This window comes from Erinaceus europaeus, chromosome 2 (assembly GCF_950295315.1).
Source record: "Erinaceus europaeus chromosome 2, mEriEur2.1, whole genome shotgun sequence".
NCBI lineage: Eukaryota > Metazoa > Chordata > Mammalia > Eulipotyphla > Erinaceidae > Erinaceus > Erinaceus europaeus.
In genome coordinates, this window is record NC_080163.1 from 112,463,129 (window position 1) to 112,481,357 (window position 18,229).

Sequence of the window (18,229 nt, forward strand, 5' to 3'; positions counted from 1 at the left end):
GGGGCTAGTCCAGCATCTAGCCCTACAGAGATCCTGTGCCCAACTCAGGAAAGAAGAGGCATTTGTTCTCCTATGTACTGAGTGAAAGCTCTGTCTTTTCCTTTTGAGTCAGAACTAAATAATATACACAATGTAGACCTAGTTTCTTATTACATCTATCAACATGTGGCATGTACACATATAAATATCTGGTGTTGTTTTGATGAAAACTTCTGTAACAAACCATCAACAAACAGACTTTGAGAACACTGTAGTCTCAACCTCACACCTGTGCAAACATGATGCTTCCTCTTTGGTGTCTCTGTGCCCCTCCTCTCAGACTAGAAATACAGCTGACTCTGCTTTCCTGCTCACAACTCTTTTCTCATCCTGACCTGACCTCCAGGTAACTCTGAAGTTCCTGACCCTGCTCTCTGCCCTTCTCCTCCTGACCCTGCATGGGCAGGCTTAGCCCCTGGAATAGGCACCTGACCAGCTGCCCACAACCCAGGAACAAGGTCCCATGACTGATAAGGACACCTCTCTGGACCAGCCTATGGCTGAGGACAAGGACATGGCCATCTCCATCAAAGGTGATGAACAGCTTACTCAAGTTGCTACAGATGAAACTAGTTACATACTAATCAGGTCTAGAGGATGGGAGTACACAGAATTGGGGTTATATCACATATATATTTGCACACAAGATAGAGTTGAAGCAGGTGACACTGAAATAGAGGGAAGTGTTGTTGGGGTTAAGGCAGGAAATAAATACATATTAGTTCAGGATGAAAGAAATGGAGATTCTTGAGAGTCGGGCGGTAGTACAGTGAGTTAAGCACATGTGGCACAAAGCACAAGGACTGGCTTAAGGATCCCAGTTCTCCCATCTGCAGGGGAGTCACTTCACAGGTGGTGAAGCAGGTCTGCAGGTGTCTACATCTTTCTCTCCCCCTCTCTGTCTTCCCCTCCTCTCTCCATTTCTCTCTCCTATCCAACAAGGATGACATCAATAACAACAACAACAATAATAACTACAACAATAAAACAAGGGCAACAAAAGGGAATAAATAAATATTTTTTAAAAAAAGATATGGAGATTCTTCATGACCAACAAAAAGCAGGCAAAAATCCTCATCAATGAAGACAGGCCTAAGTTCTCTACACCCTACCTGTGATTATCTTCTCACAGTGATTCATGTATCTTGAAACATCTTTATGAATATGTCTCATTTGTCTCTCTCCTCCGTCCTCACAGTGTTTTGACCTGTATCTCCTAAGGAAAACAGTAGATGCATCTGCAGGAAGAGACCATGATCTCCCCAGGAGAAGAATCAAAGGCCCTGTGGCACCAAGCTGAATCTTTGCTGTAAATGAACTTTGTGGATGAGAACCAAAGCTGTGTGCCTTCCTACTGTAGACCCATAAAAGAGTTGGCTTTTCATGACTTGCAGTCTTCCTTCTATCTGTTAAATAAATTTTAGACATTTAATTCTGTGTGTTTGGCAGTTTTCTTCCTCCCAAGTGTTTCTTTTCCGTATGGCTTCTCTTTGTGTTTTACTTAGATGTAGAATTTTACCCTAAATTGTCTATAATAACAATATTTCTAGGCCTCTGAACCAGTTCTTTTAGCAATATGTATACAGATAGATTTTGGATAGAGACAGAGAGAAATTAAGGAGAAAGCGGTTGGTAGAGAGGGGGAGAGAGAGAGAGACATACCTGTACCACTGATTCACTCTTTAGAACCCATCCTCCTCAGGTGAAGCATAGAATATGTTGTCCAGCCTCTCTTTGGAGGATGGAACATTCTCTATTGTTGTTAATGATGGTGACTTGGAGACAACACCTGGTGTGAGCTCCAAAAAGAAGCATCTTACAACCTGAGATTCTCTAGGTAGGGTAGGATATCTGGGCTGTCCACGACAAGGGTCAATAAGGGTGGTCAAGGTGACACCAAAAGAGTCCTATAATGCACTCTTAGGCTGGCAAACAGAAGCCAAAAGGACAAAGAAAGGAAAATATTTGGTTTGACTATTTTTGAACTCACCCTTCTCCCCCATCCCAGAGCCAGCCCCCAAAGACTGGCCTGCTGCTCCTTGCAGCCTTCTTGAGAAGCTATTTTCTTAACCAAGATTCCTGGCTCAGCAGGGGTGTCATTCCAAGCCTTTTTCTTTTCCTTTTATTTCTGAAGGGGGCTTGAGCTCTATTTCAATGACCCCCTGACCAATCAGGGCTTCAGCCCTGCCTAGGAAAGACAAGACTAGCTGGAGGGTTTTTTTTTGTTTGTTTGTTTTTTAGATACTTCTTGTCTTTGCTTGGTTTAGGAAGGGAACCAGGCTGCCTGCAGCCAATCTGGAATGGTTCAAGCTGCAAACTGACTATTAGGGTTTTTTACTCTATTTTATTTTATTATTGCTATTATTATATATGCATGCCCCTTTTCCCTCCTCTTCAGCTTGACCACAATTAACTATTGTTGCTTTTTCCATTGATAGGTTACTGGGTGTCCTATCCATTGTGAGAGAAACTTGTTTCTCTGTCCCTCTTCCCTCCACCCTCCTTTTTCTCTCCTCCTAACTAATTAATAAAAAAAAAAACCTCTTTCTTTTCACTGCTCTTTTCTTCTTCTTCTTCTTCTTCTTCTTCTTCTTCTTCTTCTTCTTCTTCTTCTCCTTCTCCTTCTCCTTCTCCTTCTCCTCCTTCTCCTTCTCCTTCTCCTCCTTCTCCTTCTCCTTCTCCTTCTCCTCCTTCTCCTTCTCCTTCTCCTCCTTCTCCTTCTCCTCCTCCTCCTTCTTCTTCTTCTCATTCTTTGTCTTTCTGAATTCACTGACACTTGTTTGTGAATTATTTTGTGGAAGAAATCTGACTTGGAATGGATTCTGTGTGTGTGTGTGTGTGTGTGTGTGTGTATCTTTTCTACTTTTATTTCTCCTCTTGCTATCTTTAGAACTTATATTGGACAGTAGATTTGCATAATTGTGTATTCTTGCTTTGTCTTTTTTCTTCTACTTTTCTTTCTCCTCTTGCTATCTTTAGAACTTATAGTGGACAGTAGATTTGCATAATTGTGTATTCTTGCTTTGTCTTTTTTCTTTCCTTTTTCTTTCTTTTTTTAATATTTATTTATTTCCCTTTGTTGCCCTTGTTTGATTATTGTAGTTATTATTGTTATCATCATTGTTGGATAGGACAGAGAGAATTGAGAGAGGATGGGAAGACAGAGAGGGGGAGAGAAAGACGACACCTGCAGACCTGCTTCACCATCTGTGAAGTGACTCCCCTACAGGTAGGGATCCAGGGGTTCAAACCAGGATCCTTATGCTGGTCCTTGTGCTTTGCACCACATGTGCATAGACCTTGTGCTACCACCCTACTCCCTTTTTCTTTCCTTTTTATTTCTTGAACTGGAGGTGTTGTTTGGCTAACTGGTATTGGTTTAACTGCATTAATCCTTGCTATTGTAATTTCTGAGGTTGGTAACTGCATTTCTGAAAAAAAATTAGTATAGCATGGTTTGTACTCAAAACACAACAACTGAAGTACAATAGAACAGAAAAACACAAACCACATCAATTAAAAAAAATGATTAAATCAAAAGCAAATAAAATGGCCATCACAATGAATCAGGGCAGGAGCACAGAAGAAACTCCAAATCAATCAGAAGTAACCATAAATAAGAAAAATATGCAAGCAATAATAAACCTAATAATTATAGAAATGAAGATAACTATGGAGAAAAGGGCTGTCAGAAATAGGGAAATAACAGATGAGACCCTCAAGGAAAATACTAGCTACTTCAAGGTAATTAGAGAACTGAAAGCTGAAATAGCTGAGCTAAAAGGTCAATTAGCAGAACAGTATAATACTATAACTGAAATGAAGAAATAAGCTGAGGAAAGGGAAAACAGATTAACAGAAGCAAAAAGCAAAATTATCCAGACAGAGAATGATTGAGAGAAAACTACAAAAGAGGTAAAAGAGCTCAAAAGAGACACTGAAAACAACAACAGAGACATATGGGATGATCTCAAATGAAGTAACATTCGTATAATTGGCCTACCAGAGGAAGAAAGAGAGGAAGGGGAAGTACACATCCTAGAGGAAATAATAGAAGAGAACTTCTCAGACCTAAACAACAGAAAGGACATTAAAATACAAGAGGCCCAAGGAGTCCCAAACAGAATTAACTCAGACCTGAAGACACCAAGACACATCATTGTTGCAATGAAAAGAATTAAGAATAAAGGATCCTAAAGGCTGCAAGAGAAAAACAACAACTTGTATACAGGGGAAAACCATAAGACTATCAGCAGACTTCTTAACTCAAACTCTAAAAACCAGAAGAGAATGGCAAGATATCTATCGAGCCCTGAATGAAAAAGGGTTTCAACCAAGGATAATATATCCTGATAGACTTTCTTTCAAACTAAATGGAGGGATCAAAAACTTCTCAGACAGGCAACAACTAAAGGAGGCAATCATCACCAAACCTGCCCTGAAAGAGGTTCTAAAAGACCTCATATAAAAAGGAACATCACCATAATACTTGCCATATATCAGAGCAAATAAAATAAGAATAATGGCACTGCAATATATTAAATCCATAATATCAATAAATGTCAATAGCTTGACTCACCTATTAAAAGGCACGCAGTAGAAGGATGGATCAGAAAACACAACCCAACCACATGCGGTGTGCACGAATCCCACCTGACCCAACAAGACAAACACAGACTTAAAGTGAAAGAATGGAAAACTACCATACAGGCTAATGGACCACAAAAAAAGGCAGGAACATCCATCCTCATCTCTGACACAATGGACTTTAAATTAAATAAAGTAATAAAAGATAGGCAAGGCCATTGCATAATGATCAGAGGATCAATCAGTCAAGAAGACTTAACAATTATTAACTTCTATGCACCCAATGAGAGCCCATCTAAACACATCAAACACCTCCTGAAAGAACTACAAAAATACATCAATAGTAATACAATAATAGTGGGAGACTTCAACACCCCACTCTCACACTTAGACAGATCAATGAAGTAGAGAATCAACAAAGAAACAAGAGAATTAAATAAAGAGATGGACAGAGTAGATAGACCTCCTGGACATTTTCACAGTTCTTCACCCCCAAAACAGAAATACACATTCTTTTCAAATCCACACAGTGCATCCTCAAGGACAGATCACATATTAGGCCACAAAGACAGTACCAACGAATTCAAGAGCATTGAATTCATCCTAAGTATCTTCTCAGATCACAGTGGAATAAAGCTAACATTAAACAACAATCAGAAACTTACCAAAAGTCACAGAATTTGCAAACCCAACAACATGCTGCTTAATAACCACTGGGCCAAAAAGGCACTCAAGCAAGAAATTCAGATGTTCCTGGAAACAAATGAAAATGAAGATACAAGGTATCAAAATATTTGGGACACAGTCAAAACAATACTGAGAGGGAAACATATAGCCATATAAGCACACATTAGAATGAACAAGGAAAAGCTCAAACAAACAACCTTACTGAACACCTTAAAGACTTAGAGGAAGAGGGACAAAGGAATCCTAAAGCAACCGGATGGATGGAAATCATTAAAAGTAGAGCAGAAATAAACAACATCGAAAATAAAAGAACCATACAAAAGATCAATGAAGCCAAATGTTGGTTCTTTGAGACATGAAATTACAACTATGGGAAATACCAAGAATCATATGTGAATATTATGAAAATTCTATGCAAACAAATTGGACAGCCCAAATGAGATAGATATATTCCTAGAATCATACCACCTGCCAAGCCTAACCCAAGAAGAAGTAGGTAGGATAAACAAGCCAACCACTAGAATATAAATTGAGTCAATAATCAAAAATCTTGCCAAAAGTAAAAGCCCAGTACCAGACAGTGACATTAATAAATTCTATAAGACTTTCGAAGAACTAATACTGATTCCCCTCAAACTCTTCCAGAAAATTGGAGAGAGACAAGCACTCCCAAATATGTTCTATGAGGCTAACATCACTTTGATACTCAAAGCAAGAAAGGACTCTACCAGAAAAGAAAATGTATATCCCTGATGAACATTGATGCAAAGATCTTGAACAAGACCTTAATAATTCGAACCTAACAACAAGACAATAATTCACTAAGACTAAATTGGTTTCATCCTTGGGAAACAGGATGGTTCACATCCACAAGTTAGTCAATGTAATTCATCATATCAATAAAAAAAGATAAAAATCACATGGTCTTATCAATTGATGCTGAAAAGACAACACCCATTTTTTATAAAGACCCTGCAGGAACTATGAATAGAATAACAATTTCTCAACATAATAAGACCATTTATAACAAAAATAGCTAACATCATTCTCAGTGGGGGAAATACTGGAAATAATGAATAAATTTAGTAAAATAACAGAATATAAAATCAATAGTCATAAACCCATTGCATTTCTGTATGAGAACAAAAAGTTAGAGAAAAGTGAAATAAAGGATTCAATCCCATGTACAATTTAACCCCAAATGATAAAATACCTTGTGGTGAATCTCACAAAGGAGAAAAGGGACCTTTACAACAAAACCTATGGAACATTGTTAAAAGAAATAAAGAACAACACACATAAATAGAAGGATATTCCTTGTTCCTGAATTGGGAAAATAAACATTAAAATGGCCATTCCACCAAAAGCAATCTACAATTACAATGCAATCCTTATCAAGACCACAAAGGCCTTTTTCAAGCAAATTGAACAATTTGTCCAAATATTTGTGTGGAACCACAAACAACCACATCTAGCCAAAGCAATTCCTGGAAAAAAGGAAAATTATATAAGTATCACACTCACCAACCTCAAATCAATAGTACATACTATTACTACAAAGCAAAAGTACTTGAAACAGCATGGTACTAGAATAAAAATGGACACGTGAGTCAATGGAACAGAACTGAGATCCCAGAATTAATCCCACACATATACAACCACCTAATATATGACAAAGGGATCAAAAACATTCAATACAGTAAAGAAGGTCTCTTCAACAAATGGGGCTGGAAAAATTGGACAGCCACATGAAGAAAAGTGAAACTAGACAATCACCTAACACCATACACCAAGGTCCAATAAAAATGGATTAAAGATCTAGATACTCAGATGTCAGGCTCAGGCAAAAACTAATAAAGTCATGGGCCCTTTGGAATATACCTAAAATAGACCTACTAGCTATGCCCAAAATGGAGAGCCCAAACCTTCATCTGCAATATTCCAGCCTTTAGGTTCATGATTAATCAACAATTTAAATGTTAACTTTAAATGTTAACTCTTTTTTAGCCACCGGGTTCCAGATGCTACCATGATGCCAATCAGACTTCCCTGAACAGACAACCCCACCAATGTGTCCTGGAGTTCTGCTTCCTCAGAGTCCTGCCCCACTAGGGAAAGGGAGAGACAGGCTGGGAGTATGGATTGACCTGTCAATGGCCATGTTCAGCGGGGAAGCAATTACAGAAGCCAGACCTTCCACCTTCTGCACCCCATAATGACCCTGAGTCCATACTCCCAGAGGGATAAAGAATAGGAAAGCTATCAGGGGAGGGGATGGGATACAGAGTTCTGGTAGTGGGAATTGTACCCCTCTTAGCCTATTTCCATTTTATAAATAACTGAATTTTTTTATTTTAAAAAGATCTAAATACTAGACCAGAAACTCAAAAATTTATAGAAAAAGCTATCAGTGAATTTTTGCAGGATCTTCATATCAAAGATGTACTTGGAATCTAAACCCCATGGACATGAGAAATGAAAACAAGAATGAATAAATGGGACTACATGAAACCAAAGTGTTTCTATACATCAAAAACAAACTACACAAAGATAACCAGGCAACCCAGTAAATGGGAGAAGATAACATCTGACAAGCAGCTGATACCAAAGACCTATACTGAATTTGGTACAGATCTACAAAAGAAGCAAAAATAGCCCAATAAAAAAGTGGGCCCAAGAACTAAATAGACAGTTTTCTAAAGAAGAAACATACATGACCCACAGAATGATAAAGAAATACTCCACTTATTATTAGAGAAATGCGAATTAAAGCTACACTGAGATACCATCTCACACCTGATAGAATGGTTTACATCAACAAACCAGAAAATGATGGGTGTCATAGAGGTTGTGGAGAAATGAATAGCTCTGCTACATTGTTGGTGGGAATGGAAACTTGTGTAGCTCCTCTAGAAGAGCATAAAGAGAGTCTTTCAGCAAAATTAAATGGAATTACTTTGTGATTCATCAATACCACTATTAGACATTTATCCAAAGAACACTTCAACACTAATTTGAAGGGACATATGGACCCCTATGTTCATAGCTGCACTATTCACAGTAGCAAAGAATGGAAGCAACCAATATGCCCATTAACAGATGACTAGCTAATATAGTTATGGGATACATATTCCATGAAGTACTACTCTGCAATCAAAAAAGGATGACATTGTGTCCTTTGGAACAAAATGGATGAAACCAGAGATTATACTTAGCAAAAAAGTAAAAGAGAAAAGACAACTCCCAAATGGTTTCCCTCATATGTAGCATCTAGATACACATGAACTTGCAAGAAAGAACAAACTGAAGCATACAAACTGTTTCTCAAACTTTTTATGACTATAGTGGTTATCTTTGGAATGTGAGAGAGTAGGAGTACAGAACACTAGTGGTGGGTGTGGTGTGGAACTATACACTGTCATCTTACAATCTTGTAACCTACTATTAACACAAATAAAAATATTTTAAAGGGGGTCGGGCGGTGGCGCAGTGGGTTAAGCGCACATGGCGCAAAGCGCAGGGACCGTTGTAAGGATCCCGGTTCGAGCCCCCAGCTCCCCACCTGCAGGGGAGTCGCTTCACGGGCGGTGAAGCAGGTCTGCAGGTGTCTATCTTTCTCTCCCCCTCTCTCTCTGTCTTCCCCTCCTCTCTCCATTTCTCTCTGTACTATCCAACAACAAAGCAACATCAACAATGGCAATAATAACCACAATGAGGCTGCAACAACTAGGGCAACAAAAAGGGGGAAAAATGGCCTCCAGGAGCAGTGGATTCATGGTGCAGGCACCGAGCCCAGCAATAACCCTGGAGGAGAAAAAAAAAATTTTTAAAGAGTTGTATTTGTTACCTGATCATAATGAATGATGACTCTATTCTTGTCTTTTTGAATCTAAAACATAAATATTCAAGCAGATGGGAAATATACCAGATTCCTTATCATCAACAGGCAATTGTAACAGCTGTGGACATTGAGCATATGGACTTGTGAAGAGTGGAAAATGCCAGAACAGCATCATCAAAGATACTTTGAGGACAAGGAGACTTTAGTACCACCCAGAATGATGTAACCTCCTCCTGCTAACCCCCATCATATCTCTAAGATCTTTGTTTCACACTATAAATATGGCTGACTCTGCTTCTCCCCTCACAATTCCTGTCTCATCCTGACCAAGCCAACAGGTAACTCACAACATGAGGACCTTAGCCCTGCTCTCTGTCTTTCTCCTGCTGGCCCTCCAGGGAAAGGCTCAACCTCTTGGCGAGACACCTGACCAGCTGCCCACAACAGATGACCAGGGGACAGAGTCTGAGGGCCAGGCTCCCATGACAGATGACAAGGACAACTCCCTAGACCAGGCTGGTGCTGAGGACACAGGCATGTCTATCTCCTTGGAAAGTGATGAACGTCTTGCTCGAAATGCTTCAGGTGAGACTAGCCACAGGCTCACAGGGTCCCATATCCCTTTGAAAGGATCATTATCTGGAGGTGGGGCTCTAATGTGTCTGCATGATGTGGGGTGAGGAGAGACATGCCTGAGTTCAAGGGGAGGATTGCATAAACCAGGGCAGGAAATGGAAAGTACACGGCAGACAGGATCAGAAAAGTTGCCATCCTTTAGGAGCTACATTCAGCTACATACAGGAAGCTTTCTCACCCCTGAAGACACAGACATGACCTAAACTTGATCTGACTTCTGTCTACTATGTGTAGACATAACCCTATCATTGACATGAAACTGGCTCCTCCTTCTTCCACCATTTCTTTTTTTTAATTTTTTTATTTATAAAAAGGAAACATCCTACCACTATTTCTAACCTCCTCTTCTACCGACAGGTCCACAGAGTAGAGGCACTTGCTACTGCAGACGCAACCGGTGTAAACGCTTTGAGCGTGTCTCTGGATGGTGTAGACTGAATGGTATCCCATACAACCTTTGCTGCTGATGAGCTTGTGGATTGAGACCCAAAGCTGTGCCAGAGTCTGCCTATAGACCTGGACATGACATGTAGACCTTATGCTTTATATCTTCTGTAAAATAAACTTTAAGCATTAATCTCAGTGTATGTGGTATTTTTCCTCTTTCCTTTTAAAATTTGTTTTTGCTTTGTCATCTGATTTGTTACTTACATGGAGAAGTATATCTGAATGGTTTATATTATAAGAACTACCCAGATCTAAGTATTACTGGAAAAATAAAAATAATTAATGGGAATAATTTTAAAATAAAATTCTAATAATCCATAATCATACTCCACAAAGAGAGACTGCCACAAAGTTAATGAGAGGAAATTATGATTCTACTGTGCTATGTTGCATATTCCTTACTTTTAAGAAGTGCAGGGGAATTAACATATGTCGTATTTTATAAGGAGAGGTGTTGAGCATAGATATTTTAACAGTATAAACAAGATGGTGTAAACTAAAGCCTAAGTAAAGTAAAAACAGGAAAAAGGAAGACATGAACCTGTCAAGCTGCGCCACGGAGAAGAGAGAGAAGAGATCTGGAGCAAAGAGGGAACACAAATCTTTATTTGCGCTGGCACCTCAGAATTGGGTGAGAGAGAAGCAGCTTGGGTCACGTGGAGGTAGCAAAAATGGCCGCCTCACACAGCAACCTTCCTTGTGTCTAATCACCAAAGTGAAGGGCCGGCAAGAGAGAGAGGGGTGGAAGAAGGAGGGATTTTATGGGAATAGCTCTCGTGAGAATGGGAAGTGGGAGGAGTAACCATAGCACTCCAGGGTAGGATAATAAGTCTCATGAGAATGGGAAGGGGGAGGAGTAACCAAAGCACTCCAACTATCACGGGGAATTGACAGTGCCCTGAGGGCACAACATGGCAGATGTGACTGCATCTGCACAATTTCCCAGCATGAACCCCAGAAGAGAAAGCACTGGTAACATAAGAATCTTCCAAAAGGACCAGAGAGCAGAGGATATCAGAACCTGGTCAGCAGAGGGGCTCTTTCTTAGTAACCAAGGAAAAATTAATCTTTGTTTGCAGCCTAAAAGATATTTCATCCAATACCCAATGAAGGGAAAGCTCTCCACTCTATCTCTCAAAGGCACTGAATCCACTAATTATAATTTATTCCACAAAACAAACAGAATTATAATTATGAACCTATAAAAAGTGGTATTTTTCAATGACAATAAGTCAGTCAAAACAACCCAGGGGTGAAAGAATACTCACAGAGCTAAAGTTAATACCCACTTTTATGTGATAAGCTAAAGTCAATTAAGCCTAACTTTCTAAATAGGTAGGTTTTTAATATACACGGTATGCTAGAAGTAGACATTTGTATTACAAAAGACAGGTCAACCTGATACTAGCCATACTACCTTTATGAATCCTATTGAAGACACACAAATACCTTTTCTTGATCAATAGCTGATATATACTTTTTCTAAACTGATGAAGTTAAGACTTGGAACAAATCAATAGAGTCACCTAGATGGACAAACTAATCAGGGTTTGCAGAGAAATTAAGTGACTGGTGTAAAGATTCAATACAAGGACTATGCTCATAGAGACTGGAAGTCCATGGTCTGCAGGCTGGGCCATGACATGTTTCAGTTAGGGTCCCATGTGCAGCTCCTCACTGCAGGTTTCTTGCAGCAGACATTCCCACTCAAGAAAAGTAAACATTTGTTCTATTTAGGTCTCACCAGATTGGGTGAGGCTCACCATCGTGAGGAGTAATACTGCTTTACTCCAAGACTACAGATTCAATATTGATATCCATCTAAAAATACACCATTGTAGTATTCAGTATGATGTTAGAGCTATCTGACACTGATCTAACCTGACCCAGAATTAACCCTATTAACCTGGTCTTCAGTTTCACTTGAGTATTTTAAGCCTCCCTAGTCCACCTTATTCCCAATTTTCAGTGTGACAGTAATCTTTCCTACATCTTCTCTCTCCATTATGTTGCTTTCCATATTTAATGTGTCTGAACATATAAATATATTTTATCAAATACAAATATCATGTGATGGTGATTTGCTTTATTCTATTTTTATCACTGTCTACACTTATGAAATTATATCTTATAATCAAGAAAATAAAATTATAATGATTAATATCCTCTCATATAGTCACAGACAGTCATCTGCTGGCCCACAGTCAACTGCTATGAGGAGAAGAAGTTGATCTCCTGGATTTCAGAGACATGGAGAAGATTGGTTATGGTATCCCACCCAGTACATCACAGGTCTTATTCTCCAGGATTCATGGTCTTAATTTTAGACACTCCACCTCCAAAATATGTATGCATGATTATTACAGACACAGATGATGATGTGGCAGCAGGAAATTTGCTGAAAGAGAGGATCAGTTTATCACCTGTGGGCAATTAATTTTGTACTTAGGGTAGCAAATAAAAGTTGTCAGTATCATTTTGTGAGAACTATAGTGGTTATCTTTGGGAGGTAGAAGGGTAGAGACACAGAGTTTTGGTGGTAGGCTCATGGACCAGATACTCTCTGTCCCTGGTAAATGACAAAATTAAGCTTATATGAAATATTTTTATGCATACTATGGGGTGAAATTTGTGAGGAACATGTATCAACACTTGTAAGAAGACAAGAAACAAGCCACCATATCTATGGAGATATAATTTTTGATAAGGGGACACAAAATATTGAGTGGAGAAAGAATATTCTCTTCTACAAATTAAGTTAAGAAAATTGGGTTGAAGCATACAGAAGAATGAAATTGAACCACTTCATCTCACCACATACAAAAGTAAAATCTAAATGGATTGAGGATTTGGATGTTAAGTCCAAGAAATCATCACATATTTAGAGGAAAATTGTTTGAGAGTGGGCCAACTGGGAACTGGACTGCCTGGGAAGTCTAGGCCTTTATGTATCTCATCAAATTCCTGTCATAACCAGCCCCCTACCATAGGGGCAAGCTGACTTTTAAGAAACCTATAATTTCTGACATATTTCAATAATTCCCTTCGTTTGGTTTTCTATTTAACTAATGTCCACCTGGTAATAAACAAGGTCTGAACACGCTGCAGGTCTCCCCAGTGTCTTTACTTCATGCCATCCCTTGCGTGAGCGAGAAAGAACCGGTCCATTACCTTTCTCCTGGAGATCACCCCGCCAGAAAGCTGACAGGAAGCAAATCTGGAAAACACCACAGGAAGTCAGTTACCATTTCACTTATCTGAGAGAGAAGAGAAAAAAGGAAAGACACTCAGAAGTAGCTATAGGCATACATGTGACTTAGAAAGGAAGTGAAGGTAGGAACTTAGAAATGAATAAAAATAGGTTAAAAAATATAGATAGATGGATAGATACAGGTAAAAATGATTAATAGATTATATATTAAGTAGATGATAGATAAATAGATAATAGATGATTGATAGATGATAGATAGATAGATAGATAGATAGATAGATAGATAGATAGACAAACAGACATAGTCAAGCCATATCTGTGACCTGGGGAGAACTATTGCAGTTTCTGCTAGAGGGGTATGTGGATACAGAACTCTGGTGATGGGAACAGTGTGGAATTACACCCCTATTACCTTATCATTTTGTAAATCTATATTAAATCACTAATTTTTAAGAAGAAAATCTTTAAAAAATATAACATTTACTCCAATACTTAAAAAAATAGTAAAATAAAAATACAGCAAGATCCATTCTTCAAATTAGCTACTCTATAAATATTACTATATGTGAGAAAGATATTTTATATATATAAAAGATTTTTTAAAAGCTTATTGCAATATTACTTTTAATTAAAAGTGTGTACAAATGACAAAATGGTAACAATTGAATGATGACTTATTAAAATGAAGCTAGACAGTGACACATGGGTCTACTTAATTTTTACTGAGTTTATGTCCAATGGGGATAGAAATCATTACTCTGGTACCAGAGTTTGAGAAAAGAAAGATCTTTACTGCAAAGTTAACAAAGTTAAAAGAGATGGGAGGCAAAACTTAAATCTGTCTCCATGATTTTAGGGCAGAAGGTTTTATTAGGGTTGGGAGGGTCAGCTTGGGTACAATTAATTTATAGGTGTATGAGCATGGATCTTCCTTGTAGCAGAACCTCTTATTGTTGAATTGGTTTAGTTGTCAGGTATCCAACTTCTTAGCTCTACAGAGGAGTGAATTTTGAGTTCTTCAGTGAACGAGGTAGCCTGAAGACCATTTTTGCCCTTTTGTACATGCCATTCACATTCTGTAAAACAATGTAATTTTCCATTAGCAATAGTTGTTTTTGAGAGGAGAGAAACAAAGGCAAGCTACATTTTCTTTCTGAGTCTTATTCCTGAATTTTTGGTTTTTAACATAAAGCTGCAGAAGCAATAATGCACTCTACACATGTGGGATTATGTACAGCATCAGACTCAAGTATGAGTGAAAAAAGCAAATGACAGAACAATGTCCACAGGTGGTTTCCTGGAGAAAAGCTGGAGAGGCAGAGGTAATAAACTATCTAATTCTTACTCACCACGTTTCTACACTGAGATTTTTGCTCTATGCAAGAATTAAAATTAAAGCAGTCAAATAAACAATTTTAGAGTTAGCAAGATAGCTCACTTGAATGGTACACTTCCTTTGTCATGGGATGACTCATAGTCAAGCCAAATCCCCACCACACTGAAGGAAGCTTCAGGACTATAATATCTTTCTGTCTTTCTATCTGAAAAAAAAAAAAAAAACACCCTGTCGCAGTGAAATCCCAGTAATTACAAAAACTCAACAATTTCAGAAGAAAACTATAAAATGTTACTGTTTGAATATTTATTTCTCAAAGAGGGAATTATAACTGGTGTGTATTCTATTAATCACTGGGCTTCTGAAATAACTTTTTCCTTTTATTTTAGTCTATTAACTCCTTACCAAAAAAAAAAAAATCCAACAAGTTCCTTTCTCCTGAGTCTAATAAGTCATTTCTTCTCCACACTAGGATTTTTCCACATTCTCCACACTAAACTCTGTTCTTGTGTTGTGGAATTTAAAAGGTAAATATTTAAGCATATGGGAGTTGGGTATACACCAGGACTTTTATCATTATTATTTATTTGAAGCAAATAAAGACACTGAGCATAGGGTCTCATGTTAATTGAAGTTACCAGAACAGAGGAGCATCAAAGAGACCATGAGTACAAGGTAGCCTCAGTTCACTGTTGTCTGGTATATATCCTTACCCATCTGTTATGCCTCTGAGGCACACCTCTAAGACTATAAATAAAACTGACCTTGTCACCATGCTCACAACTTCTGCATCATCTTGACCTGACCTCCACGTGACTCACAACATGAGGACCTTAGCCCTGCTCTCTGTCCTTCTCCTGCTGGCCCTCCAGGGGAAGGCTCAACCTCTTGGTGAGACATCTGACCAGTTGCCCACAACAGGTGACCAGGAGACAGAGACAGAGGACCAGGCTCCCATGACAGATGATGAAGACACCACCATGGACCAGCCTGGTGCTGGGAATACAGGCATGTCTATCTCCTTGGAAGGTGATGCTCAAGATGCTTCAGGTGAGACTAGCCACAGGTTCACAGGGTCCCATGTCCTTTAAAGCATGTCATACTATGGAGGTGGGGCTCAAAAATGTGTGCAAGCACAAAGTAGAATGGATTTTAGAAACTGTAGCAAGAAATAAGCAAGTACAGAGTGGATCAGGGTCAGAGAAGATATGTCCTACATACAGCCATTACAATTTTTCATCATTTATGACAGTGAGTTCTCTGCATCCTTGCCTGAGTGGTATTATCTGCTAGTGTTTTATATATTGTATCTTAGAGCATCTCCATAAGACTAACTCTTTTTCTTCTTCCCTTCCACTGTGTCTCCTTTTCATTCTGCAGGTTATCAAAGAAGACTTAACTGCTATTGCAGAAGCAGAAAATGCAAACCTGGGGAGAATCACACTGGGAGGTGTATTAACAGAGGCATGAGACAAAATCTTTGCTGTCGCTGAATCTATAGATTGAGTCAGTCTGTAAAGGAGTCCATCATTAGTCTGAGGAAATACTGACTTGTTATGTCATGTGTCCTAATTCCTTTCTCTTGAATAAACTTCAAGCACTAAATTAAATATTTAGTAATTTTTCCTCCCTCTTTTCCCCCTCTCTTTTACATGACCAGCTTTCCTGGTTCACTTGCAGAGAGAATTTTCTGCTAAATTGTCTACATGAAGCTCATTGGTTGTTGCATCTCAGTGAAATATATTGAGTGCTATAAAGAACTAACAAATACTATAAAAATAAGGAATCATGTTAAGTGAGACAAGCTAAAGGGGGATGAATATGGGATGATCTCCCTCAAGGACAGAAATTGAGAACTTAGAACAGAAAGGAGGGACACAAAGTAGAACTTGGACTGGCTTTTGTGGATTGCACCAAAATAAAGGACTGTGGGGCATGGGGCTGGGAGTTTATGTTCTGGTGCATGATGGTGGAGGAGAACCTATGCTGAGGGTGAGAATGTTCTGCAAAAAATTGAGAAATTTTACACATATATCAAAAACTTTACTTAGTGTAAACCATTAATACCCCCAATAAAAATAATAAAATAAATGAAAAATATCCCACAACTTCTTTATGTAGTCATCTGTCATTGAACTATTCTAAGATGAAAGTTTATAGCAATACATGTCAACATTAATTAAGGGCAAAGAAGGCTGGAGAGATAGTATAAGAGTTATGCAAAAGACTTTCATGACAAGGCACTGAGATCCCAGGTTCTATTCCCAGTACCATAAGCCAGAGTTCAACAGTGTTCTAATATTTCTCTATGTGTATCTCTCTAATGAAAATAAAATGGTTAATTTATAAAAGAGAGAGATCAGTGATCCCAAGTAAACTACCTAGCATCATAACTAAACCAACAAATAAAAAGGGACAACAAAAGTCATGAAGGAGAAAAAAATTGGGGGCTGGGCAGTAGTGCAGTGGCTTAAGCACACATAGTGCAAAGTGCAAGGACCCGAGCAAGGATTTTGGTTCAAGTCCCTGTCTCCTCACCCGCAGGGGGGTCGCTTCCCAAGCAGTGAAGCAGGTCAGCCGAAGGTCTACAGGTATCTCTCTCCTACTTTCTGTCTCTTCCTCCTCCCTCAATTTCTCTCTGTCCTATCCTATTAAAAAAAAATGGAGAAAATATCCTCCAGGAGCACTGGATTTGTAGTGCTGGCTACAAACCCCAGTGATAATTCTGGAAGCAAAAAAAAAAATTCTTACCACTTCTGGGGGCATGGTCAAAGAGTTAACAATTGAAAGATAATGCCCAAGATAAAAAGATAAAAACAATTAAAAAAAAAAAAAAGCCCTCAATCTCACAGCACAGCCTGCAAAGTCTGAGCATCAGGTACTTACCAACTGACAAGTGGAAAGTGGTAAGCAGAACTTTGTGGAGCAGAGGCACAGCTGCAGCTGGGGAAACTATCTTGATTTGTAGATACTGAGCTTAGGGCAGCAGTGCAGGGGAAAATGTGCAATGGAGCAATTAGAGACCACAGTGCAGCCTGGAAAAGGCAGACACAGCAAGATCCTGAGGTTGGGATAACAACTCAGAACAGGAGTAGGAAAAGAAGCTGGTGGGAAACCCTGTTGAATCACCCACCCAACACTGGTTTACCCCGTGGAATCTAACAGGGGAGAAGCTCCTCCCCCACCTCACCACCACAAAAATACAACCACAGTGCCACCTGCTGGCTTTAGCGCTCAACGAAAACATGGGGAAAATACAAATACCCATCTCCACATAGGTTATAAAAAATATGCCTGAATGTGATTTCAAAAAACTAATTATGAAGGTTATTCAGAACTCCAACCATAACATACAAGTGCAAATTAAGGAATCTCAAGACTATTCACTAAAGAATAATGAATTTCACAAAGAGAGCTCTGAGAAGAAATACAGGAGCTAAAAGAT

At 38.8% G+C, this 18,229-nt stretch overlaps 2 protein-coding genes across 2 annotated transcripts; both read left to right on the plus strand.

Annotated features, from left to right (window-relative positions):
- Positions 1-9,504: 9,504 nt before the first annotated feature.
- Positions 9,505-10,257, plus strand: LOC132532803 (defensin alpha 5-like). The gene is made up of 2 exons (XM_060171934.1): positions 9,505-9,739; positions 10,148-10,257. The coding sequence occupies exons 1-2, from the start codon at positions 9,505-9,507 to the stop codon at positions 10,255-10,257; spliced, it is 345 nt and encodes a 114-aa protein (XP_060027917.1).
- Positions 10,258-15,591: 5,334 nt separating this feature from the next.
- Positions 15,592-16,287, plus strand: LOC132536968 (defensin alpha 5-like). Its single transcript, XM_060186443.1, has 2 exons — positions 15,592-15,834; positions 16,165-16,287. Exons 1-2 carry the CDS (start codon positions 15,609-15,611, stop codon positions 16,275-16,277), a joined length of 339 nt encoding a protein of 112 aa, XP_060042426.1. The 5' UTR covers positions 15,592-15,608; the 3' UTR covers positions 16,278-16,287.
- Positions 16,288-18,229: the final 1,942 nt, after the last annotated feature.